This window comes from Lepidochelys olivacea (assembly GCF_965140295.1).
Source record: "Lepidochelys olivacea isolate rLepOli2 genome assembly, chromosome: 10".
Classification (NCBI taxonomy): Eukaryota; Metazoa; Chordata; order Testudines; family Cheloniidae; genus Lepidochelys; species Lepidochelys olivacea.
Window position 1 is genome coordinate 65,092,205 of NC_140420.1, and position 27,998 is coordinate 65,120,202.

Genomic DNA, 27,998 nt, shown 5'->3' on the forward strand with positions numbered 1-27,998 from the left:
TTCCCCTCCTTTATCTAACAGAGTCGATCCAGGGCTCACTGAAGTCAATGGAAAGACTTTTATTAGCTTCAGAGGGCACTGGATCATGCCCAGAGTGGCCAAAGAGAACTGCCAAAATCATCACTCCATCCCCTGATTTCTGAAGAAAATGAGACTTCCACGAGTCAGAGAAAATATAATTACCCTAAACAAAAGCACATGTTACACTTCTTTATGGATAATTAAAAGCCTGGAAACTGTTTATAAAACTGATCCTGAAACAATCACCACCATGTGTCATTCTCATTTGTGTTTCCCCTTCCTTTCAAATATTAAAGCATTTGGGTTTTCGGTTAACTAGTTTCTTTAAATGCCTTTTCCCAAACTCATCCACATCCCCTTTCACTTTTGATACCATGTTGCTTAATCTAACTGGTAACCAAGGAAGAAGCTTTCAGAATGAGGTTCCATTAATGCTGGAAATTTACCCCAGAGTCACAAAATGACCTAAATGAATGAAGTCTTCATTTGCTGTTTCTACCATTAGAATATAACAATTTGGCCAACAAACTCCATGACTCAGACTCTAGCGTAGATTCACTTTTGCACGGCTGAAGCTATCTTTACAGAATATGGTATGTTTCTCCCTCCTCCTCCAACAGCTGTGCAAGGATTTTCAAAGTGTTGAGAGTCTCTTTCTCCCTTGATTTCCAAGGCAATTTAAACATATGTATCAGGTGCAGTAAGCAGTGGTTCTATAACAATTCCAAAGTTGGCTACTCATTTTGTTTCAATTTATAAGGGGCCGGAGCCAGATTTTCAAAGGTATTTAGGTGCCTAAAGATGCAGACAGGCACCTGGTGGAACTTTCAAATGTGCCTACAGTAGGTTAAGGGCCCAGCTCCCAATGAAACCTATGGGAGCTGCTTAGTCACTTTTAAAAATCCCACTAGGCACTTCTTTGCATCTTAGGGTGCCTAAATACCTTTGAAAAACTGGCCATATGTCCTTATTCAGTAATCATCCTTAACCAAGCCCTAACTCCTGCAGACTTCAAGTCCATAGGAATTTAACCTGAGTAAGAAAAGAGTAAAAACTAAGGAATGCCATCAAGATGTGGCCCCCAATGGCTTTATATATGAATTGAAACCCGCTTACATACCTTTAAAGAATGGCTTTCCATTTATAATCTCTCCCCTACTAGCAAATCCAGGTCCTCTTGGACAAAGAGCTTCAAATTCAGGAGTTGCCTTCACAGGACATTCCTCGCATTCAGGGCCCCATGCTGCACCAACAGAACAGCAGCAACTATCCATTCGGTGCCGGCCTGCTATCGGTAACGTACATTCTTCATCTTCATGCTTCAAGAAGCAAGTCTCCAAGCGAATGTCTGTTGGGTAATTAAATAGTGAGATGATAAAAACTGTGTGTGCGCGGTACATGTGTGTGTTTAATGAGTATGAGTGTTTGAATTTATGCGTATTTGACAAAAAGTCTGCCTCACTGCGGGGCTGGAGGGAAAGCATAAACACAAGAATCTTCTCCCAGAATCCCTTCTCAGTAGGGCTTGCTCCATTTCCTCAGATCAGGAGGATGCCAGAAATACCACACAGTTCTTTTCACTGGAATTACTGGCACTAAGCTCTGGAATTAACAGGCCTAAAACTTTCCAGGAAATGGGGCTCAGCATTTGAGGTCAGTTTTGGATCAGGGAAGAAAGGGCCTCCAGCATTCCAGTTCCGCCATAACCTATGTCTTTGTCCAACAACACTTGAAGATTTGCTGTTAAAAAGAGGTGAATGCACTGCAGATGAAGTCTATAGATAGCACCTGAAACGGAAGACTTTTTCTGGACTTTCCCCACAAAGAAATGTAGAATGGGGAGAAGCATTACAGTCTCTCTCAAACTCATGTGTACATCAGCCCTGGCTTGGAGAGCCCACCTCTGGGGATGAGTGGGACTAGTCTCCATGTCCATTTTATCATTGACTTCTTGTTGAGGCCAATCAATAAAGGTTGCCAAACATGGCCAAATTTGCTAGGGGTGTTATAACATTGACACCTGCCCTCTGGGAAATGGACCAAGGCTCCCATCTCATTTCACATAAGTTTCTGACCCCATATCAGATGAGTTTTGGTCACTAACTATGCTACCTAGTCCAAGCTCTAACTGGCAACCTGAAGTTGAATGGCTCTGTACACCATTACTGATCCCATTTTAAAATGATTACGAATAAAATCTATTTCCCTATTTACAAGAAAGTATGGAATGCAAATCTTTGTTTGACATACAGAGATTTGGGTTCCCTCCCCGCCAAACATCAAAAAAACCCTGTAAAATAGCTTAATACCTACCAAGGCATGTCCGTCCAGAGACATCTAAAATCATTCCACTAGGACACTGGCAAACAAAGGAACCCAAGGTATTGACGCACTGACCATTTGGACACACCCCAGGAAACACTTCACATTCATTTACATCTATTTCCAGACAAAATTATAAAAATAAAAATCAATGTAACAAACATACCCAATTAGAAATATATAACATTTTAACACTCCCATTTTAGACTGACTAGGAATCAATCTGCAAAGTCTGGCAAAATTCCAAACTCTTGGGCTTTCCTACGCAAATCAGACCGAACTAATTAATTACAGCCCCCTGCCACTGATTAAAACATATTAAAAACTTGTTGTCATTGCACCTTTGATATGTCTATTGAAATCAGGTTTATAAATAAAACAAAATTAGGTCACTGAAAAAAGCTGTCCTGCTGTATGTTCATTATGGGACAGATTTTTAAAAGTATTCGGATGCCTAAAGATGCAGTCAGTCATCTAGTGGAATTTTCAGAAGCGTCTAGGTGCCTAACTCCCATGGAAACAAAATTATGCTAATGTTTAGGCGCTTTTGGAACTCCCACTAGACACCTATCCGCATCTTTAGGCACCTACGTACTTTTAAAAATCTGGCACAATTGCTTTTTCAACCACTTGTAACATTACTGATTAATTTAAGTTCCTGAACATATCCCTGGTGAGCATGGAATTTAACTTGATTGTGTACAAGCATCTGAATTGTATTTTTTAAGAGGAAAATGTTGTACTGTTTTGTATGACAAGGTGTAAAGCATAATTCAGCCTGCTGAACTAGGATGGCCTGAATATAAATAACTGGTTTGCAATGCCCTTCCACCTCCTCCTTCTGTGGAACATACTGTATTTCACACAAAAACGGCTTGACCGCTTTTGTTGAAAATTGTCTTGGAAATTAAATGATAGGCCGAGACGAAGCATCAGAAATTTAAGCAAGTTAGGAGGGAGCGAGCATAGGAGGTTAGAATGGAAAGGCTCCCTCAACCTGCAGTTGCATTGCACATTCAGAGAGTGAAGCCAGGAAATGAGTCGCTCAGATTTGTAGCGTTGCTGATTCTCGCAATATCTTCGAGAGTGAGGTGAGTCTGGCCTACGCTGGAGCCAGGCTGCCTATGACAAGGCTCCAGACCACTTATGAATATCAGTTTCTGAGGTAAAACTCTGCTGAGTGGCTGCCTTCTCTACTACCCTCCTCCTGGGAAAGAACCCCTTATGGAGCTGCTTCAGGCAGAACTTTCTGCCCATCCCCTCAGGCAGCCAACCCCATTCTCACTGGAGGGAGGGAAGGAGGAAGCAGAAAGAGTCCAGCAATTCAGGGGGTTCTATTATCTCTTCCCATCCTGTGATCAAGGGGTCAGGCAGACATGGAGGTGAGAGCTCCTGAACCAGGGGCCAAAATCACCTTAATACATTTGGGAATAATGCCAACGCTAACCCATCACACACGTTGGGGGAGGACAGAGTGAATTCAACAATCAAAAGACAGACTCATAACACATCATCTCTCTTTTAAAAAAATCTCCTGATTTTTGGGTGAATCACATGATTTTGGGGTGTGAATTTTTGGGGTTGGCAATACTGGATTTATTAGGCTTATAGGGTGAAATTCAAAGTAGGGAAACAGCCTACGCGAGATTCTTGAGCTGGTGGGAGAGGGCAGTGTGGCCAGAGCTGCCACTAGGAGACCTCTGCATTTCTTGCACACTCCACAGGGGTGAGTGACAGCTCCACGATGGCTGGGAAGTAAGACCATTGGATCCATGATTATGTGAAACAAATGGAACAGACTTAACTGCACAAGGTGGCAGATCACCTGTGGACACTTTCAGCTTCAGGGTTTATCTGTGGGTTGGAGGCGTGTTGTTAATCCCATCCCACACACCTCAACTTATTTCCCTGCACAAAACCCATTTTACACAAACTGTGCATGGGGAGAAGCGAGTATCACCTTGGGAAGCCACTATTACCATTTGGCCCCTCCCCCCCAAAATAAATTTCCTAGGCAAGTATTTTTCCTGCATCCTCTGATTTGAACAGTCCTTACGTTGGTGGATGCCAAAGGCTACTTTAACACAGAAGGAACCAGGGTAACTAGTGAGAGAAAGTTTGGGCTATTTTGGCCCACTGGAACGAGAAGGATTAAAGCATATAACAGTTGTAAACTAAAGTGCTGGTAAAAGAAATGCTGAAAGCACGGTGTTCACATCTTGGATTAATAAATTTTCCATCCCAGCAGTGTTGAAAATGTTCTAAGTCTTTCCTCGTGAATAGAGATAGGTGGGGCCACTCCCCCCCCCACCCCTTTTCTTTCACTTACACACTCCAGAAAGTATTGCTGAGGTCAGAGAAGTTCTATACAGTGGGTCTGGGGTATAGAAGTGCCAAGGTATTCAGTCACCACTTGGAAAGCACAGGATACATGTGGTGGTGTTCTACTTATTCGATTTTTTGGTTCTGTTTAGTTTGTTCATTTGTCAAAAAAGTGCTTCTTTCTAGAAGCCACATATGGGAATAATTTGTTTTTAAAATATTTTAACTGCAGTGTCATGTCAGATTGTGTCAGTCATGATGACCTGCTACAGTTTGAGACTCTCTGAGCGTGTGCATAGTAGGGAAATATACAGTACAGCTCTTTGGCTGGGGTTCAAATTAATCCACAATAAGGAGGGAAAAGGGCGTTGGGCCTTTACATTTTCACTGCACAATATGTGATGATCTCACACACTGAAAAAAAAAGTTTTAAAAACCAACCTTTTCTTGAATTAATGTTTTACCGTGGCCTGAGACGGATTTCTTATATAACAAGAGAATGACTGAAATCTAAAGCTAGAAATTATTAAAAAAGAGAAATAAATTATTTAAATTTGATTTTAAATCCCTTTTTACAGTTCTATTTTATTTGTATATGCTTATGGAATGTTTTAATGACAAAATACTTTTATTATTTCATAATGCTACACTTCTGTAATTGTTATTATGGACACAGGATGCATTTTATTTTGACCCAGTATTTTACTCCCCAATCAGTAACAATATTAGAAAAGACAGAACGCATCTCCATAGACCACTCTAGCTTGTATTTGCAAAGATGTGCACTCTGAGTGAGTAGCATCAGTCTATATCATTGTCATATATCACACAGTCAGACCATATTACCCCTGGGTGTAAATCTAATGAGGACAATAGAATAACATCAGGGATGAATTTAGCTCTGTTCTTCCATGGCAAATATCATTAAACCTAAACACCAGCATTTCATCATTTAAAACATGATTTATGTTTGAAAGTAACCGTAAATACCTTCACATAATGTTCCCCTTATTCTTGAATATCCTTTTGAACAGATTGGGTCTGTAAATAAACAAACAAACATGAACTTTCAGAGTCCAGAGCTTGCCGCTATGATTTACTTTATTAACGAAAAAGAAGACCCAAAACAGTAACATTTCTTCCTATGAAAAATAAGGGAGTCTGGAGTGTAATTTCTGAGATAATAAAGACACAGAATAGGATAACTACATTAACAATGGAATGGACCCTTTCCTTACTAACCAAACTAAACTAAAGGTGTAGTTAAATGACTCCAGCTTCATTCACAGCAATTAAATACATTAAAATGTTACCCTGCAGAAGTCACAATACATTATAGTCCTTGAGCTCTTAGGGCCACATTTACCACTGGGATAAGAGTTTCCAGTGAAGTTTGATAGATGAATTTAGTGCAGAGACTTCAACAGTAGGCAAGTTTCAGCCTTAGGGAGCAAGATTCTCTTTAAATGTCTGGGTTTTCCACTTTTCCCTGCATCAGAGTATTTCCACTGAACACTTAGATCTAATTATCAAGCAAATAGACAAGGATCTCAACCCATTCTTTCCTCAGATGTAGGATTCACTGTGTTATTAAGTAATCCGGGGTTTGTTACAACAGGGGCTAAAACCTCCATTACTAGAGCAAGGTCCATATGTCTGCTAACTGTTTAGTGAGAGCTCTGGAGCCATGCATCTAATGTTGCCTGGCAGGATCCCTATATCACTAATTAAGACAAACTATAGTACAGCAATATGAAGTATCACAGAATGTAGGTGTGGTCCAGTCCTTCAAATCTAATTGCACAATATATTAACCTAAAGCTCCAAGTTCAGGACAATATATGACCAACCGCTGACTGTCCAGCATTACACTAGCTCTTTTCCATGCTGGGTGGGAAACGGGTGAGCAGCATTATTTTGCAATGCAGATTTTACCAACCTACACCTGGCTGCTATGGAGGTGTTGTTGGCCTGACTCTAAATAGACCTGGCTGAAATTTTCATAAATATTGAGCATTGGTGTCCCTAATTGCTATACCTGCCTGTCATTGTACACTTACTCCTTTATACCATCTCTTAATAGGGCAAGCAAGGCACAGAAGTAGCTTTGTAGGTCCCAGCCAATGCTAGCTGACCTCCTTGCCCTGTTGGCCAAACCCACAATATGTAACATTTGTGCAGAGCTGGCCCTACATATCTAGAGATGAAGACCATGTCTGCTATCCCTTTTTAATGTGCCGTGGGTACATAAATGGTCACTGGCCTCTGTTTTAGTCATTAAAAGTGTAAATTAGGTGCCAAATAGTTTTGGGAATCCCAACCACTTGTCTTTTTTGTAGGCTTAGACCTGCTATACCAAGCCCATCTGACTGAAATACTAGGGTATTCATGCATTTTTATAAATTAAAATGTAAGGGGAGAGGAGGAAGCAGACCCATTAATATGACTCTTATCACAGTTGTTAAATAGGAATATAGAGGAACTGTCAGAGTAAACCAGAGGTTTGCAAACTACAGCCCTGGGCCCACATCCAGCCCTTCAGATGTTTTTACCTGGCACTCGAGCTCCCGCTGGGGAGCAGGGTCCGGGGCTTGCCCTGCTTTGGCGCTCCAGCCAGGAAACAAGTTTGGGGGCTTGCCTCGCTTCGCATGGCTCCTGGAAGCAGCAGTATGTCCACCCTCTGGCTCCTATGGGTAGGGACAGCCAGGGGGCTCCACACGCTGCCCTTGCCCCAAGTGCCGCCCCCGCAGTTGGTTCCCAGCCAATGGGAGCTGCAGGGATGGCGCATGCAGACGGGGCAGCATGCAGAGCTGCCTGGCGATGCCTCCACATAGGGGGCGGGAGGGGGACATGCTGATGCTTCTGGGAGCTGCTTGAGGTAAGCGCCGCCCAGAGCCTGTACCCCTGCTCCCCTCCCGTGCCCCAACCCCCTGCCCCAGCCCTGATCCCCCTCCTGCCCTCTGAACCCCTTGGTCCCAGCCTGGAGCACCCTCCTGTACCCCCAACCCCTCATCCCCACCCCAGAGCCCGCACCCCCAGCCAGAGCCCTCATCCCCTCCCACACTCCAACCCCCAATTTTGCGAGCATTCATAGCCCGTCATACAATTTCCATACCCAGATGTGGACCTCAGGCCAAAAAGTTTGCCCACCCCTGGAATAAACCAATGATCTTACCTCGTTCACAGGGTGTACATGGGCTACCCCACGCAGCACCTAGCGAGGAACAGCACTGGGACTTCAGAGTTGCCCCATTAATATTTATTTCACATCTTCCATTCACAATAGTCTGCCAACAAGTGCCTTTAATAGTTTCTATTGGAAAAAAACACAAGACGCTGCCATACAGAGTACCTAGCATTACATATATTCACATAAATACACAATGCACACACATATATAATGGTTAATATATTTGCCAATATACTTGAATTTCAGCATGCAAAATGTATAACTGACAATATTAGAATGGAATATATTTGAAAGGTTCTTATTGTACACTTCCCTCTACTCAGCCACATCCTGAAACCTGGCTCAGTACTGAACACCTACAGCTCCCACTGACTTTATGTCTGTTGACCCCAGTGGCACCATTCAGGATCTGGAGCACTATATTTACTGTGACTCAGATTATATGTCCATGAAGAACAGTAAGAGGGAGACCGAACTCCACTTACGCTCCTAGTGGATCCTTGGGACGGGGTGCATGAGAGTAAGCTGGGCTAATGTCCTGCCTTCTTGGAGCAGGTGGGCAGGGATTGGCAAAGAATAAGCGAGGACTTAATGAAGGGTGGGTCTCCACCACATGGCTTACTGGCCAGAGAAGATGAGCCAGCACAGGAGTTGGGTTTAGGAATTTACTGCTGGTATATATCAACAGTAAATTACTGACTCCCAGGAACAAGCAGTGGAGGAAATGTGACTCAGGGGAGTATCTCCAAGTCACAATGTCTTCCAGAGTTATTCCTGGGGTGGGACAGCCTGCACAGCATCTCTTGCTCAGGCTCCACCTCAAGTCACAAACTAGCCCTTCCTCAAATTCTAATCTGTGCCCATTTGGTAGCCTCCCTTGTAGAAGCACTCAAATGGGCATGTATAGTTTTGAGGAGCTGGCCCTGTGCATCTGTATACTATGCACAAAATCTATTGCCTCTCTCTCAAATCTGATATAAAAACACATTGTGTTCCCAATAGCTAGAGTCATGTACCCAAGGTAATGGTGAAAACAAATACTTTCTTAACATTTTTTCTGTAACATTTTCCCCTAAACTTATCTAAGTTATTTTTAAATGCTTTCTGGACTTGGTGTAGAATGTAACCGGACATTTTCAACTAATGAACATATAATCTTTGATGAATAAATACCTATGCAGATGGTTCTTGTTGTATCCAAAGTACTTTCAGGGCTACATTCACAAGCAAAAGAGCCAAGTGTATTTTTGCATATTCCATTAACACAGGGATTAGACTCACACTCATTAATATCTAGAAGAGAAACACACTCACATTAGTGCCTTTTGCTGCCAGTAAGACTTCAGAAGGCCTCCTTCAATCTAGCTAAAACAGAAAGACTCTTCCTACTTGATAGGAAAGTCTCTTGATATTTTGGTTTCCAGCTATGGTGCTCTTCCTAGAAGAGTGATGGGATACATGACCAAAAAATGTGCTAACTCGTTACTTTGACAGGAAAGCTCTACTCAGCGGCGGCATCTGGTTTTTTCAGTGAGGTCCAACTGCCCGGTTTTGCAGCTGGACTGAGTTGGTCAAGTGATGTGGTCACACGTTAAGTCTGTGGCTTAAATTGGATTTGAAACTCGGACTCACCTGGCTCAGTTGGACTTTTACAGCCTATTCTAAAACACTTGGGCCTCATCAACACTAGCACTTTCTCCACTATTGTCACAAGCATTTGTGCAGTTCCGCTGGTGGTAGTGATGGGGGCAGTGCTGACTTAGACCAGACCCAGGTGTTTTTACCATCATGTTGTCTAACCCTCATATGTTGCATTCTTGTGCCCCACCCATCATTTCCCTTGGTCTTTCTAGACTGCACATTCTTCAGGCCAGACACGGTCTCCTCCTTGGTGTTTCACATACACCTGGCACATTTGCAACATTACCACATGGTAAATAATAAAAACCTTAACTGTCGGCATCACTACCTGCATTGCGTATACTAAATAAATAAATAGGGCAAGAAGCTTTGTTATGTAAATCTGACATGTGTCTGTACAGCAGAAGTTAAAACCTTACCCCTGAAACCCTCTCAGGAATACAACTAGCTTATTTTTTTTCTTTTTTTATATTCAGAGTCAAAGTTATAATATTGATAATCTCCATGCTGTTCTCAGTAGGCTATTAATACATCTCGAGTTTGCACTGGAGATTTTATTAGATTTTAAGCTTTCATGGATTGAATTTACACTGACTAGTTTCTGTGCATTAGTAGAATATATAACAATTCTATTCTGCCTTAAATGGAAATCATATCAACTGCTGGCAAAGAACTCCAGTAATATGGTAAAATGTTTTAAACTGTAATTAATATAGCTAGAATGTAATGGGTTGTTATCGATTACCTTCACATGTTTTTAGATCAGGCTTGTATATAAATCCTTTGGGACAGGTACAGGTGAAGCTTCCAGGGGTATTTCTGCATTGTCCATTGTCACACAGCAGCGTGTTCAGTGCACATTCATCAATGTCTGCAATGAAATTTAGAAACATTATGAGAAAAAAACATGCCTTGACAAGAGGCCATGAAATAATTCTGTTTCCAAACAGCCACATTTCATTAGGACTGATCTTCTGGGGCGGGGGTGAGTGGGGGGTGGAGAGGGGAGAGAGAGATGCCTTGCATTGTTTTGCAAAGCCACTGAAAGAGCAGTTCCTTGGAGATGTTTAATAGCTTACAGGAATGGCCCTTGAAATTATTTAAAATAAAAAAATGCCCAGTACAAATGTAACTACAGTCATACCAGAAAGTAAAAAATTAAGATGATATATCCTTTTATTTTACAATTAATGTACTTTATTTCTTATCTGCTGATGATCTGCCATGAAAGTAAGAGCAACAATAACAGATGTATTAATTTAAACTACCTGGGTATCATCTAGAGAAAATTTCATTCTTTCCTGTTTACTTTATTTTATTCTTTTTAAAATTGGGGAAATTTGAAAAACTTGTTTATATTTTTCTGGATCCCTTTCCTTCCTCCCTCCCTTTCCCAGTGCTTTATTATTTTAATGAATATTCAACCTAGAGAAGTTTTGCCATTTCCTCTTTTTATAAAAGATTTATCTATTTGGCACAGTCATAATGCTGAAAATCACCCTTTGGTCTTGTCTACATTAGAAATTATCTTCAAAATTTCTCACCCTTCATACTGCTGGAGTTGCTCCACTGATTGTAGAAATGGTGAGAGCACTAGTTTAGATTGGCTGCTGGTAGCCACTGGCATTTAAACCCCCATGTTTTCTAGACCTGTTCTGGGCTGGGTTAGATGCTCTGGTGAAAGAGACTAGTCTACACTAGCTGCAGGGGTGGGAAATTTGAATAAAAATGCTAGTGCAGACATGATCTTTGGGAAGCCAAAGCTCAAGAGTCCTTAGGGGATCTTTGCATGAGTTTGGTCATTTGAGAGAAGCTGCAAGAAGGTGGCATGGGGCTATAAAGGATAGGTGAACATCAGTAAGGTCAAGACACAGAGGTGAAAGTAAGCCGGTCCAGTCCGGTCTGGTGTACCGGCAAGAGCCTGTAAGCCGTACCAGACTGCCTTCCCGAGGCAGGTGATTTAAAGGGCCCGGGGCTCCTGACAGCAGCTGGAGCCCTGGGCCCTTTAAATTGCCGCCGGAGCCCTGCTGCCAGAGCCCCAGGTAGTGGAGGCGGCCGGGAGCCCCAGGGCTCAGACGGCGATTTAAAGGGCCCGGGGCTCCGCTGTGGTAGCGGCAGCCAGGAGCCCCGGGCCCTTTAAATCACCGCCAATGCCCCTGCTGTCGCCACTACCCCGAAGGCTCTGGCAGCGGGGCTCGGGCGGTGATTTAAAGGGCCCGGGGCTCCTGCCGCTGCGGGGAGCCCTGGGCCCTTTAAATCGCCGCTGGAGCCCCGCTGCCAGAGTCCTGGGGTAATGGCGGTGGCCGGGGGCTCCATGCAATTTAAAGGGCCTGGGGCTCCACTGTGGTAGCAGCGGCCGGAGCCCCGGGCCCTTTAAGTTGCCCCTGAGCCCCCAGCCGCCTCTGAAGCTGGTAGCTCCAGCAGTGATTTAAAGGGCCCGGGGCTCCCAGCCGCTACTACCGCACCCAGAGCCCTGGGCCCTTTAAATCTTAATTTAAAGGGCCTGGGGATTTAAGGGCCCTGCCTCTTCCGGTTGAGGCCCTGCCCCCTGCTCAGGACTCTGACATACCGAGTCCTTTCAATTACTTTCACCCCTGCTCAGAGAGCAGTTAGGCAGAACTGGACGTGTCAGAGAGACCTCAAAAAGCGTTGAGAGAAGCTGGGAAGGCAACAGCTGAGAACAGCAGAACATTACAAGGGGCAGGGAGATTTGGGAAGTAAAGCAGAAAGTCTCAGAAGCTTCAGAGTAGGCCAGGAAAGTAGATGGAGAGGGCCAGGAGAAAGACTACAGAGAAATGGGAAAAGATTTGTGATGAAACATGGAAACATACTGGTGCAGTAACTGGGTGGGCTTGGAAGAGTGGCTGGAAAGGTCAGAGTTGGGTAGGACAGAAGAGATGCAATAAGTAGGGGCGGACACTGTGGAAGTTGGAAGTTGGACACAGCATGCCGGAGGACAGGAAGAGCATTGAGGAGCACGGACAGGAAGGTGGACAGATCAGGTGAAGCCTCAGAGAATATCAGTGGAGCGGATGGGAAGGATCAATGGAACACTTGGGCGGAGGGAGTCAAACATCAAGGTTTGATAGGGAAAAAGGGAAATTTCATACCAATGCAGTTTTTCCCGCTTGCATCCACTTCATACCCAGAATTACATATGCATTTATATGTTCCACGCAGATTCTCACAGATTCCATTTGGGCAGATATCAGGATTCAGTGCACATTCGTTAATATCTGCACAAACACAACAAAGTTCATGATTTTCTTTGGACGATCAAATTCACTAAACTAGAAAAAGTCATCTTTTTCAATATCAAGACCATTGAGTTTCCATGTTTTCACGAGGATGCCTTTCTAATTAAGAACTCCCATACAGAAAGTCACTCTCCCAAGAATGAAGACCCCCACCTTCCTGGTGATTAACCTCCACCGCTAAACCATTGGTGTTTGAAGTCCTGCAGAGGTAAACAGGAGCTGGAGGTTACGTGAAATCACTTAAACTAGTGTTCTCCCATGTGAAAACAGAGTGCTAAGGAATCACTGCATAGCCCACTTCATTACACTTGCAGGGTAGTGCTCTGTGGCCCTTACTCCTGAACACTGCCTGCTTTCTATGCAGCACAGTCCCACTGACTTCAGTCATGAGCACTGTTTGCAGGAGTAAGGCTTTGCAGGAACTGGCTCTAAGATTACAAGGCTTTAAAGGGAACCACAAGAACCTGCTAATCTCTGATCAATCGTGCAGGACCATAATACTGTTAAAATGAAGTCACTGCATTATGCACAGCCGAGCATACATTGCTCCTGATCCCACTGCAGAATGTGCCATGGGCCAGTTGCTCACTGGAGAGTAAGTTGGGAGGATGAGGGATCATTGGATAAAGAGAGAATCAACAGCACAGAGTATTTTCCTCATTGAGGGTTCCCTTTTTTCCTCTCTTCACAGCTGGTGTTCCCTGCTACAGCTATGGTGCTGAAAATGAGGAGCAATCCATCACAACACAGTTATTTATGAGGCAATTTACAAACATCTGCCCTGCATTTAAGGTCAAATGGGTGATTTATCAGGCCTCCCAGCACCATCCCAGAGGATGGGCTATGTTAGTTAAAGTATCCAGTAAGCTAAATGCACACTGTGTTTTGTTGTTGTGTGTGGCTGCAGGCTGGGGTTCTCTAGATAATGAAATGTATAATGCTGCAGTAAAAATACATGGCTTACAAATCTGCTGCTCCCAAAGAGCATTCCTATGTAAGCCTGATGAGTGTATGTGCTTGAGCAGCCATTGGAGTGAAATGAGGCGTTCCATGGGTTTAAACCTAGGCTTATTTCTTTGAACATGCTACAAACCATTCACAGACCCTTCCTCTCACTACTTCCCTAAAGCAACCCCTTTTACAGTAACTCATCGCATTGACTCTTTTACCCTGGTCTAAATTTCAAGTGATACTGTTCTGTGCTCTTACCTCTTCCTTCTAAATCCAGGCCTGGTCCACTGCTGCACAGAGCCTGGTACTCAGCTGAAAAATATTAAAAATAGATGTTTATTTGGTTTCTTTTTAGCTAATTGTTTGCAAGGTCGCCTACAAACAGATTTATTATCCCATTGCAACAAAGCACCTTGCCATCACTTTAAAAATGTCATTACCATCACCTGGCTCTAAAGCTCATCAACTTTAGGATATTTTAGCAAAAATACACAAAGGGGACATGCAAATTAGCCACATGTGTGTATTTTGTGACAAATCCAGGCCACAATGATATGTGATTATCTGTAAGGTGGAGAAGCAAGAAAGTTTTCAGGCACTCACAGGAACTCATTTTTACAAGGAGTCTCACAAGTTTCTGTGCATGCCTAAATTCTTCTGATGCGCTCACAATGCTCAGACAGCACTGCACAGCCACAACTGGACTAAATACCACTACAAGATACAGGTCATCACCTTCCACCGCATATGTATTTTGCTAACTGCCCAGATAATTACACTGCTGTTAATTTAGGTAACAGCCATCCCTATATACCTAGCGGTCTCTCTCTTTTTTTTCAGTACTGCCACATGCAAAATGTGTTCCACTGCCATCATAACGAGCAATTTAATTTGTGTACCAAAGACCCTATGTTTAACAGATGTTCTAACTCATTCACACTGTCAATAACTTGGATCAAGTGTTTGGTCCCTGGTCCCAAAGGAATTGAAACAAAGATATCCTGGGTTAAACATCTTGCAAAGGGACTCTGCTGAACACCTTGTTCTGGCAAAACTCCCATGTCAAGATTGGGTCTGAAGTAATCTTACACACATACATTTAAAATAGATTGCTTTCACTGCCTTGAGTCACATAACCACTTTCACATAAGATGAAAATAATCTAATACACCTTGGAGTCTGCACATGGCTACCTTTAGAACAGGGGTAGGATACATTTTGAACGGGGCTGTAGGGTTAGCGTGGGAGGAATTTCTGAGCAGCAAGAGATAAACTCCTTCCTTTGAGGAAGTTCTTCGGCTCCTGAAACAATAACTTATTTGTGAAAAATTCTCTCCTCCCTCCTGCCTCGAAAGCTGAAGATGTGCCTCGAAAGCTGAAGATGTCCTATATTTTACCCTTCACAAGTTGGCATCTTTAACAATAGAAGAGGAGGGCAAAAGATCCCAGAAGAAACAACTTCCACACGTGTAAACGTTCTGTTAAATTTATTCAAACATAAAACAGAAGTCAATGGCATTGGGCCTTACCTTTTCAAAAAGTTTTAACTGTACCGTGCAGTAAAAAGGGAGCCCTGGTATCAACAGGTTTCAGAGTAACAGCCGTGTTAGTTTGTATTCGCAAAAAGAAAAGGAGTACTTGTGGCACCTTAGAGACTAACCAATTTATTTGAGCATAAGCTTTTCGTGATACTTTCCACAGTATGCATCCGATGAAGTGAGCTGTAGCTCACGAAAGCTCATGCTCAAATAAATTGGTTAGTCTCTAAGGTGCCACAAGTACTCCTTTTCTTTCTGGTATCAACAGACACTGATGGAAAAACTCTTTCCTACTCTGATAACATTCTGGTGTTTTGTTGCTATTCTAACTAACGTGGCTTATTGTCAACTGGTGAACAGCAAGGTTTCTTTGAAGATCACATGTCAACTAAAGTAGGCTAATTTGTTCCAACTGGTTACATCTCCCTGTCCCTTTTTGTAAAATTGCCAATTAAAACTAAGATCAAAAAAATCCTGAACTATCTTCGCCTACAAAGTAGATACCAGATTATCTTGAGATCCTTCTGTGCTACGCATTTTACGGCACATTTTGCTTGAATACAATAACTATCTTCTATCTGCTACCCAAGAGCCATAAACCTGGAAATGCTGGACGCCCCATCATCTCAGGCATTGGCACCCTGACAGCAGAATTGTCTGGCTATGTAGACTCTCTCCTCAGGCCCTACACTCCCAGCACTCCCAGCTATCTTCAAGACACCACTGACTTCCTGAGGAAAGTACAATCCATCAGTGATCTTCCTGAAAACACCATCCTGGCCACTACGGATGTAGAAGCCCTCTACACCAACATTCCACACAAAGATGGACTACAAGCCATCAGGAACAGTATCCCCAATAATGTTACGGCAAACCTGGTGGCTGAACTTTGTGATTTTGTCCTCACCCATAACTATTTCACATTTGGGGACAATGTATACCTTCAAATCAGCGGCACTGCTATGGGTACCCGCATGGCCCCACAGTATGCCAACATTTTTACGGCTGACTTAGAACAACACTTCCTCAGCTCTCGTCCCCTAACGCCCCTACTCTACTTGCGCTACATTGATGACATCTTCATCATCTGGACCCATGGAAAAGAAGCCCTTGAGGAATTCCACCAGGATTTCAACAATTTCTATCTCACCATCAACCTCAGCCCTCTACACCTACAGTCCACACAAGAGACCCACTTCCTGGACACTACAGTGCTAATAAGCGATGGTCACATAAACACCACCCTATATTGGAAACCTACTGACCACTATGCCTACCTACATGCCTCCAGCTTTCATCCAGACCACACCACACAATCCATCATCTACAGCCAAGCTCTGCAATACAACCACATTTGCTCCAATCCCTCAGACAGAGACAAACACCTACAAGATCTCTATCAAGTGTTCTTACAACTACAATACCCATCTTCTGAAGTGAAGAAACAGATTGACAGAGTCAGAAGAGTACCCAGAAGTCACCTACTACAGGACAGGCCCAACAAATAAAATAACAGAACGCCACTAGCCGTCACCTCCAGCCCCCAACTAAAACCTCTCCAAAGCATCATCAAGGATATACAACCTATCCTGAAGGACGACCCATCACTCTCACAGATCTTGGGAGACAGGCCAGTCCTTGCTTACAGACAGCCCGCCAACCTGAAGCAAATACTCACCAGCAACCACACAACAGAACCACTAACCCAGGAACCTATCCTTGCAACAAAACCTGTTGCCAACTGTGTCCACATATCTATTCAGGGGACACCATCATAGGGCCTAATCACATCAGCCACACTATCAGAGGCTCGTTCACCTGCACCTCTACCAATGTGATATATGCCATCATGTGCCAGCAATGCCCCTCTGCCACGTACATTGGCCAAACTGGACAGTCTCTACGTAAAAGAATAAATGGACACAAATCAGACATCAAGAATTATAACATTCAAAAACCAGTTGGAGAACACTTCAGCCTCCCTGAACACTCGATTACAGACCTAAAAGTGGCAATTCTTCAACAAAAAAACTTCAAAACCAGACTCCAACGAGAGACTGCTGAATTGGAATTAATTTGCAAACTGGATACAATTAACTTAGGCTTGAATAAGGGGGTCATTACACAAAGTAAAACTATTTCCCCATGTTTATTCCCCCGCCCCCGCCCCGCTGTTCCTCAGACGTTCTTGTCAACTGCTGGAAATGACCCACCTTGATTATCACTACAAAAGTCCCCCCTCCTCCCCCGCTCTCCTGTTGGTAATAGCTCACCTTACCTGACCACTCTCGTTACAGTGCGTATGGTAACACCCACTGTTTCATGTTCTCTGTGTATATTAATCTCCCCACTGTATTTTCCACTTAATGCATCTGATGAAGTGAGCTGTAGCTCACGAAAGCTTATGCTCAAATAAATTTGTTAGTCTCTAAGGTGCCTTTTCTTTTTGCGGATACAGACTAACACGGCTGCTACTCTGAAACCATTTGTAGACAGTGAAGAGAACCAATAGATTAACTATGGCCCTGATTCTGCAACTGGCTCAGCACAGGGACCCCCATTGTCTTATTTACTGGCTTCTGTCTCGGGACCGTGTCAGTACACCGTTCCTGTAAAAAGTGCTTTTCTAGCAGCAGTACCTTCACAGCGAAAATGACTAGGATTGCAAGCTTGCCAGAGTGTAGTTATGGTCCAAAGAAGTGAACGGTATTGTCTTGGGGAGTTTCGGGTTAGAGTCTCAAGTATCCTTCACTGGGCTCCCCTTTTTGCATCCACAATTGGAAGACATGATTTTGACTAATCCCAGTTATTTGTGGACACAACTTAGGTCATTTAGTTATCCAGAACAGAAGGTAAAATTAACTATTCAGACACCCTCAGTTACCTAAAATGTGCCCACAAATAATTTTGAGGTCAAAACTGTGTCCACAGTTATTCATGTTGACAACAATGGAGGCCACTGCTTGAAAATCTGGCATAATGCTTGCAGTGATCATGGGCCAGATTCTTGGTGTTCATTTATGCCTCTTAAAAAAATATTCACCCCTGTACTCTTCATACATGCACAGCAGCAGACGTTCCAAGACACAGCAATGTGTGTTTCATGTACGTGAGGTTACACTTCTCCAGATTTAGGATTTATGAATGACAGGATCAATGCATCTGACTTTTTATTTTAATACTGTCAGAATTGAGACCTTTGTAAAAATTAATCATCAATGGAAAGTTTAGGTCAAATTTCATACTTCTTAAACATACAGTACCTGAATTTTGAGCAGGACATGGCTGGCATGGTTCTCCAAAGGCATAGTCAGTGCTGGCACAACAACATTCCGATTTAGTAACAGCGCCAAATAACGGTTTAACACATTGACCTCTCTTGTACCCACCATAGCATGTGCTTCGCATGTGCGTATCTAAATGAGAAACGGAATCCATCAGGGATCTAGCAGAGTCACAAGAATAATGCCATAAATCAAAATACATTCAGTCACACCTTTACAATCAGATTTTAAACACTGTGAAATAGCTGAAATATATAATTTTTGCTCATCATTTTCTCAGTAGATCTCATTCCAGTATAACCTCTCTCATCACTTAGTGCTCAGCTCAATGCAAAGAATTCTGCTTCTTTGCGCTGTAAGCCTGACAGGGGCTGAAAAGGCTGAGGAAAATCAATTCTCCATAGCTACTGCATGCTAAAGTAAGCTTACTAAGTTGAGCCCTTATAGAGATAGCCTGTCAAAAAATCAGCTTTTGAAAACTGAACAATTCAGCCAGGCTATTAAACAAGAGATAATTTTACATTACTCTGGGACCTTTCATCTCAAAATATTTATTAATGAAATCTTGCAACTTCCATGTGAAGAATGTATGTATGTAGGTATATCTGTATTATTATTATCATCATTATTTAATGGCATGGTAATTGCAATTTTTAACTGGCAACCACTGTAGTAATATACATTTGAATATAGGACGGCTTCAAGACCGAAAGGTAGTCTTGGGAGTCAGTCATGTGACAGGGGCATTAACTTTTCATAACATTGACCCATGTCACATGACTGGATTCCAGAAATGCAGATTAGCACAAACCAACACTCTGAGCTGTCACGCCATTTTTGAAGGAAAAAAACTATATAAACAATGTTATTTTGGAATATTCCACTTTATTCTCAGATTTAAAGGGTGATTTCACTTTACATCAAATTGTTTTCCTTCTGTTTCTATCTAAATGTATTATTTGTTCCTGACTCATACAGGCCCAAACATACATGCTGGAACTAGGGGGCTCCTGCACCCCCTGGCTTGAAGAGGTTTCCTTTATATACAGGGTATACAGTTTGGTTCAATGGCTCTCAGCACTCCCACTATCCTTGCTCTGTTCCAGCACCCATGGGCCCAAATTCATCACTTGTGAAACTCCAGGGATTAAGCCCAATGAGTTTGTATTTTGTGCAATATAAGGGTCAGGACAGAAATGCTGAGCTAAGCAACTCCATTCTGCCACCTGACTTCTAAATGGCCCACAAGCTATCTCCAAAACAAAGTGAGAATCTGCAGCCACACTGCAGCCACTTCACTGTTTTTCCTTAGAGAGACAGAATATGCACAAAAGCAAAAACACGGATGCTTTTGTTTTAAATTGATAACTCGTAGGTCAAAAAAAAGGGCTAGACATTTGGAAGTTCACATAATTTGTAATAGTAAACAGAAAAAGAGGGGGTAAACAGATGGGACATAGGACCTCTGGCCCTGATCCTTGAAACACTAACAAACAAGAAGTTAACCAGGCTACTCCTGTGCATAAAGTTATACATTTCTGTGTTTGCAGGATTGGGGCCTATACAAGGTACGTGATTTTTTTTTTTCAATCTACGAGACTACAAATTATTTTAAAATGGGTGGTAATTTTTCTTGGTTATGCAAAGAGATAGATCTCTAGACACTGGAAAAGTTCTCATGTCCCACCTTAAAAAAACTGATATGTTGACATAGAAGAAATTTACTTGATAGGAAAATTTTATCTATAATGTTAATGACAAAACTAAAAAATATTGTGATATTGGGAGAATTTCTCTCTTGTGTAAAGGAAAGCAGTGATGTGCTAATGGGAGGTACTTCTTCTTATGAACGGTTTTATGCACCTGTTTTAAAATACAATGGCCAGATTTTCAGCTGATGTAAATTGATATTGTGCCATTGACTTTAATAGAGTTATGCTGATTTACATCAGCTAAGAACCTTGCCCGAGAAATTTTTTGAAAAGAAAAGAAAGGAAAAAGAAAATAGAGAAAAGTGAACAATTATAGTGAGCCTCACAAACAGAGACATTCATTAGTTTGGGAGCACCTACCAATCCAGTGTCATGTGCTATGTGCTATGAGCTAAACCATGGTGTGTCCACCATTGCAATTTTAATGCTATTGCTCAGTTAGTTAATTGTGACTTGTCTCACAATGAGTTTGTCTTACCAACGCACACACGTCCATCTAGTCCAACTACAAGACCTGGGAAGCAGTCACATCTGAAAGAGCCATCAGTGTTCACACAACGCCCGTTCATGCATATTCCAGCTGTCTCACACTCATCGATGTCTGTTAAAGAACAGAATAAGCTTTATTAGAAATTAAATTAAACAATCTTCAATGCCTGACTGAAACTTGCATTTGTAAGGCTTATTTTCAATGTATTCAATAAAAACAAACAAAAATCACTTCACCAAATGAAATATGAGTGCAATTTTTTTATTAAAAATAAAAAACCCTCCAACATTAGTTCATTCTATGAAGCAGAAAGAGCAAAATTCAGGGCGAAAAATATCCTGCTTTCCGTGGATTTTCCTCCAGTGAAGAGAGCTACATTTTCCTAATATGTTCCCAAGAGATGCATAATCCAAAATAAGGGTCACTCAGGCAAAAAACAGAACTGGAGGAAGGAGGAAACCATGAATGTTAAGACAAAGGACTTGTGTAGTGTTTAACAGGGCATTCCCTTTCTGTGTTACCATTTAGTTTGTGCTGTAAGAAATCAGGCCAGATAGCAAATTAAAGCTTTGACCCCTATGACTAGTCTTCACGGGGCCCCCAAAGAATTTTCTTCTTCCTGCTGTGTGTTCAGTTTTTGGGAGCACTTCTGAATGCTAAGCGTCCAAGCCCAGCCCACACATCATGTCCCCGTGGTGATCTGCATGACAATTGGGTTTTTATATCAGATGCTTGTTACAGCCCTTCACATAAATTTTTTAATGGGAAAATTACACACCAGCTTCGTAAGGAATTTTTTAATGAACTGAACCCTGAACAACTGTTAAATAAAAGCTATCATCTTTGTCCAACAATAGCTACATGGAACAATAAGTCCTGTTGCACTGAAACACAAGGTTAAAACTATTTAACATTTGAGTTGGGAGGTCAAATTAGTCAAACATTTTAATAGACTGCATACCCTGCTAACAGAGATAGCATTTTCTTGACACAGGGAATAAGCTATTTTTCTACAATTAAGAATTACAGAGGGAATGTTTTAAAATATTGTTTGGAAGCATATATAACACTTACAAAATAATCACTTTAGAACAACTCTCAAACAACGGATGACAATTTCCTTTTTTTCTGATCTTAAACGTGAAAATTGAGAGTGAAACACCTCTATGTTTTTCTTGGGTTGTGTTGTTTGACACAAAATATAGCTTGTATGATCCAAGATTCCTTGTTCAAAATATATTTTTAATAGAAGTTATATTTGATTACATGGGCTAAATTAATTTCAGTTAGCCTGCAAGCTTTTGTTCTGTTTCAAACAGACAGATAAATCATGAATTCCTTCCCTACTTTACACTCAGTCCTTACTCAGACAACACTCTCGTAGAGTTTTGTTGGAGTAAAAGCTGAGACAGAACTTCAGGATTTGGGCCACAGTGTGTATCAGTGGAGACTGTTCTTGACTAGATGACAAGCAAATCCTTTTAGCAGGTATACACGTTCTATAAAATGTCATCTTAAACTTTTTCTAAAGTTTATTTTTAGGGGTTATTTAAAAGAAAGAACTGAACAAGCATAAATGTGTATATTTTTCCTTTCTCGTTTTAGTGGGTTTTTAAAAATGTTTTGTAACTTCATAAAAATAAAGACTGGAATATAAAAACACATTTCTTTCCGTACAACTCAATGCACTTTACAAAGATAGGTAAGCATTATCACCACCTTCTTAAAGATCAGGAAACTGAGGCACAGAGAGGTAAAGTGATCTGCCCCAAAAAATCACACACATCAAGCGAAGTGCTAGCTTCACTGAAATCAATGGCAAGAGTCCTATGGACTTCAATGTGGCCAGGATTCCACCCATTAAGCCTATTGCAGAACCAGGAATAAAACCCAAATTCTGGCTCTGACTGGACTATGTAGCCTCCTTCCATGAAACAATGACATTTTGACAACCCCAACAACTGTAAGTTTTCCCCCACTGACTTTGCCAGCATGTCTCAACCTTGTTCTGAAGAAACTTATCTACAGGATTCACTGTCCATGTCTAATCCGTCTTTGTCCTTTCCACTTAGATTGCCAATTAGTGGCAATTGTAAAGGACCTTTCAGATGTGCAAGCAAGTTCCCTAAATTCTGAACTGAAAACAACTTATTTCACAGGCCACTAAACATTCACTTTCAATCCTGCTGACTAGGGCAGGATTTGTGATCTGAAGGTGAAACCATTTATTAAATGTATAAAACAGCAACAATGCACCCAACATGTAAAATATCATAAAAGGAACTGTCATGGTAAATAAGTTTAATGTCCTCTGTATTACAGGGAATACTCACAACTATGGTGTAATATTCCTTTTGGGTACATTATTTCATTAAAGCTTGAGTGAAATTTTTCAGACAGCCAGATACATGCCTCTACACATACTTAAACGCCAGTTTTATGGAACTAAGGGTCAATTTCAACATCCTAACAAGGGGTTAGGAAAGTGTTTTTACGGCACCCATGTTTCAAAACTCAGCTTACGGTGCATCAAATGAGATCCTTATAAGAGTGGGATGGCGTATATTGCAGATCTTATATTCCTTTTGATCCCTCAACAAGTTTGGCAAAACACTTGTCAATTTCACACCAAAACTGTAGCCAGTTTCCTGCATAGCTGTCAGTTTCTGTGCACACATACCCAACTTGCATGTGTAATGATAGTAATTGCATGTGCAAATTAGAGGCCAGATTCTCAGTTAGTGTAAACTGAGGTATCACCGTTGACTTCAACAAAGATTTACCAGAAGAGTATCTGGCTCTAGGATTGCAATTGCATGTGTTTGTGTAGGTGCATGCAGTGCAAAAATCTGGCACGAAACGCTTACTTACTGAAAATACTACTTTTTAGTCAGAAAGAAACCATTTACTCTGTAATGGTGTATACAGAGAGGAGTTAATGAGGATGAACAATAAAATCAACAGGAAAAATCATTAAACATAGATTTTTTAAAACACATGTAGCTGTTAATGTGATGACAGAAGTTGAATAGGGAATTATGTTAATTTTAGCCACAATGTATTTCTGGGAGCTAATAAATGTTATTTCAGGAAGGTCTGTGGTTGGAGGTGGGAAGGAGGGATAGTTGAGGTGAATATAAAAGTTGAAAGCAAAGTGAAGATGGATTTTGACCAAATAACAATCTCACCTTTCCTGGCTATTTATGTGCTCATTCTTAGAGCTCAAGGTTTACTATGAGTGTTGAAAAGTAATGGGGGAAACCCTCTATTTTATTGCAAAATCTGTTCCAGCTTTCAGCAGGAATCATTTGAGTTGCCTGCAATTTTGGATATTTTTCAAACCTTTTCCCTTTGATGCACAGAAGTAACATTTCTCTGGGCCAGGAATACCTTTTTGTCTGGATCCTCACTACTGTTTGGCCCTCAGGCACACAACTGAGGTTGGGGAAGCAGAGAATCACAGGTTTGTTTATTTAAGACCATGAGTCAATTTATCTACTGAACTTTTGATCGAGGTCATTTCCTTGCAGAAAGTCACTTAAAAAGATCATTCAGATGATTATGCCAGAAGTGAAAGTCAATGAGGGCTTTTGGAATAAGTCCCTGTGGGGGGCTCAGGTTGCTGGTGACACCACATGTCAAACTTTGTGCCAGTGACACTGGTGTTCTGCAGCAGATGGCTGCCAGGGGCCTTATGCCACGGCAACCTTCCACCCACCTTTGAGCCCACATTCCATTGCCATTCTGCATCCTCACCAGCTGAAACATTGGCAATGATTCTCTTCATGCTAGGATGACGGCAGATGCAGATACAGTGTTACTGGCCACATCTACTTTAAGAGATGAAGGAACAGTATTGCTGGTGGCTGCCAACATTATTAGTGATGGCAGCTGTGTGTCCACAACAAATAGAGAGCAGTCACTAGACAGCAGTGCTGAGGCAAGGACAACTATCACGGGGCTTTAAGTCTGAGTTAGTGTCTTGCCCATGTTTGTATTTCCTCTTGCTGCCCATTCAGACACTGACATACAGAAAAAGACAAGTTCTTAGTCCTCTACTTCTCATTTGCATCCTTATCACCCTTCCCTCTCCCGCCCTAACACACAAAGAGGCCGAGTGCCCATTCTCAAAAACCAAAACAAAACTGAACCAAAATGCATTCCTGTGTGTCTGTGCAAGTTACAGCTGGCTCAGCCAGTGACTAAGCTCCAAGGCTGAGGAGACACTTGGTCAGAGGCAGCGGAGTGTGTGTGTGTGTGGGGGAGTTACATGTTTGTTTGAGAAATTAGTGGAGAGTTGTTTCTTCTATGACCATCTTGAACAAACAGCCCTATGGGCTCTACGAGAATAAGCTGCTCTCTGGCACAAAACATGCAACTCTCATCCAGTTTCCTGAATTTTGGATAGATCTGCCTTGCAGCTTCAGTAGGAGAGGTGTCAAATTATTATTGTATTCGCTTTTCAGAGCTCTATGAGATCTGTTGAACTTGATCTGGGTCCAAGTTCTCAGACAAGGTGTGGTTCCAATCCAGCCCTTAAGACATGGATTCACATTCATTCGTCTTCCGTATTAACGATACTTTAAAAAACAGAGTATTAACTGAAATCAAAACCATGATTTTTATTACTGCTCTTCAGGGGAAAAAAAAAAGAAGCAAACCTCAAGTGTGCTTCAATGAGCTGAGTTTTTTTTAAAATTACCCTAGGGTATTGTTGACTTGATCCCCAGAGCTAGAAGATTTATAATTTTTAAAAAGAAAAACTAAGGAACTTGGCTGAGTGTTTGTTTATTCCTTGCTTCAACTTCTGCTTTGTGCCTATAAAAATTGTTGAAATATGAGATTTATACATAGAAAACTTCCAGTTCTTTAAGGGACAGGACGGAAACTATGATGACATAGCCAGCAAAGAGAATGCTACATTGTCATCCAGTGAGGGTGAGATGAATTATCATAGCAAAGGGGAAAGACTAAACTACTGTGGTGCTCTCATCTAGGTCCCCACCAAGCAGGGTGCTGTACAGGGTGGGAAGTACAGAGACAGGAGTGTGAGAAAGATCCAAGGAGGGCAGAGAGTCAGGATGTCTGGGTGGCCAAGGAGAGAGGAGCAGGAGAAGACAAGAAAAGGGAAAGCATGTGGGAACCAAGCTACAGAAGATGTTACAGGTAAAGACCAGGAGTGTCATTGGGTCAAATCCTTCAAGCAACATCCTTCTTCGCTCAAGCAACATTTCCCACTGATTATTTGGGAGCGTTGCTAACACTGTGGATAGGAGAAATTGCCTTGGTCCATGACAGATCTTTCCAGCTGATTAAAGAATTTATTTGATGCAAAACTTGCTGAATCCTTCTTGGTCTCAAGGGTCAGTGTGGGGTGGAAGAGTAGGAAGAAATTCAGTGATTCTTTAAGCTGTCACAGAGATATGAATCACAGGTCCTTTGAAAACACTAATGCATTGTAATCACTATTGTCAAACACTCACCATTGCAATAACGTCCATCAGATGCTAACTGGAAACCAGGTTTACAAATGCACTTAAAGCTGCCGTCTTCATTGATACACATCCCATTAAGGCACATGTTCCTTATGCTACATTCATCCATATCTGAAATTGCACACAATGGATACAAATGTTCACACTGATGAAACAGTAAGAGAGATTCTGTTAACTCCCTCCTCAAGATAATGAACCAAACCAAACATATGTGGCTGTGTGAATCTATGATAAATATCAACAGGTGATGGAATCAAAATCCAGTGTGGCGGATGCCCCAGAGAAATTACTCATATTTGTAGCAATGAATCATTTGTCGATGAAGGAATAGGTATGAAATCACTGAAAAGCACAAAAAAGACATTCAGACTCTTGAAATCCTTAAAACTGCCACCTGGGAAAACACTTGTGTTTTTTTTAATTGAGACCTAAACCTCCCTTGGTGAAGAGGAAGTATGGTTTTCAGATATATGAGAGCTTGACTATTGGCAACCTCCAGGCTGAAAGGTAATCACAATTTTTTTTTATCATTACGATAAGAACACCTACAGGTGGATGGAGGAGAAGATTGTGTTAGGAGTGAAAATTTCTCTAACCCCCATTAGTCCCAAATTTGTGTTATGTAGACTCCCTAGTATGTTGCTCAAATCTGCACAGGAAAATGCAATGGGGCTCTCTTCAGATGCTAACATTCTGATCATTAGCTTCCATTTAAAATAAAAGTATCACTTCACTTTCTTTCGGTGACAAGTTACCTATTAAAACACTTGCTGACTAACCACTGAACTGTACAAGCACGGGGTATCCTCTGTGACCTCGCTGTATAGCATAAAAGATACTTTGCTATTGTCTGAGAAATGTCTAGGTTGTAATATGAAGAAAAAACATTTTCAATATTTCAAAACAAGTAATCTATTGGTTAATGCTGACACACAAGTTATAAATATAATAGACAAATTCTCCGCAATTCTTACATATATAGTAAAGTATTAATTGGGATATTAAAAGAGAGCTAAAGGGGGTCAATTCGTTGCTGTCCTGCACCTTCTGCAATCATTCACATCAATGCTCTCTCTCATTTTGGTAACATTTTATACTTCGCTTTGCATTTATTCTGCACTGGTATAAATAAGCATGCAAGACAGCAATGAATTGGTCCCATTAAATCTATCAAAGATCAGGACTGGTCAGTTTAATCTAAAAGTTTAATCTAAAAGGCTACACTTATAATCTTACATGTGCAGCACAATTGCCATGGTCTTTAATGAGAACTGGATGTGAGAGCAAACTTTGATCTATTACAGTGCAGCCGATGCAATGAGTTTAGAAGTTGATGCAATACACAGTGCTCAGATACATTCTGGCAACATGCTTAATGGAATGACAAATGTTTTATCAGATTGTCATAATTACTGCTCTGGTTCTTATTAGCACATGGAGTTTAGTGGGAAAGGAAGAAGTCAGGCCTTGGGTAACAATGGATTTTCATTTGTATTTAGATGACGTAGTTACATATTTGATATTTAAAAAGAAGTCCATAGTGTTAAATTAAACACAAAGGGAGCAGGACAAATAGATCCCTAAAATGTCTGTCTCTACCAAGGATTAATAAAAGCGCTACTAACATAAAATCCCTGGATCATAATGACATTACAATATATTCAGAATCATGCTATTTTCCTTAATTTTGCAGCTGTCTTGGATAGAAATTATACTCCTAGACATAGCGTGGTTTCTTTTTACTTACAGGCTAAGTCTGACCAAAATTATTTATG

The 27,998-nt window shown here is 41.5% G+C and overlaps 1 protein-coding gene across 1 annotated transcript in view; it reads right to left on the reverse strand.

The window, feature by feature from the left end:
* The window catches only part of FBN1 (fibrillin 1), a 218,471-nt gene that overhangs the window by 79,150 nt on the left and 111,323 nt on the right, over positions 1 to 27,998 (reverse strand). The window contains exons 15-25 of the mRNA XM_084641061.1: positions 26,212 to 26,334; positions 20,717 to 20,839; positions 18,506 to 18,658; positions 13,963 to 14,016; positions 12,607 to 12,732; positions 10,242 to 10,367; positions 9,029 to 9,148; positions 7,841 to 7,978; positions 5,656 to 5,706; positions 2,335 to 2,460; positions 1,142 to 1,369 (exon numbers count right to left, since the gene is read on the reverse strand). Coding sequence (XP_084497187.1) covers positions 1,142 to 1,369; positions 2,335 to 2,460; positions 5,656 to 5,706; positions 7,841 to 7,978; positions 9,029 to 9,148; positions 10,242 to 10,367; positions 12,607 to 12,732; positions 13,963 to 14,016; positions 18,506 to 18,658; positions 20,717 to 20,839; positions 26,212 to 26,334 — 1,368 coding nt within the window. The remainder of the gene's footprint in view (positions 1 to 1,141; positions 1,370 to 2,334; positions 2,461 to 5,655; positions 5,707 to 7,840; positions 7,979 to 9,028; positions 9,149 to 10,241; positions 10,368 to 12,606; positions 12,733 to 13,962; positions 14,017 to 18,505; positions 18,659 to 20,716; positions 20,840 to 26,211; positions 26,335 to 27,998) is intronic.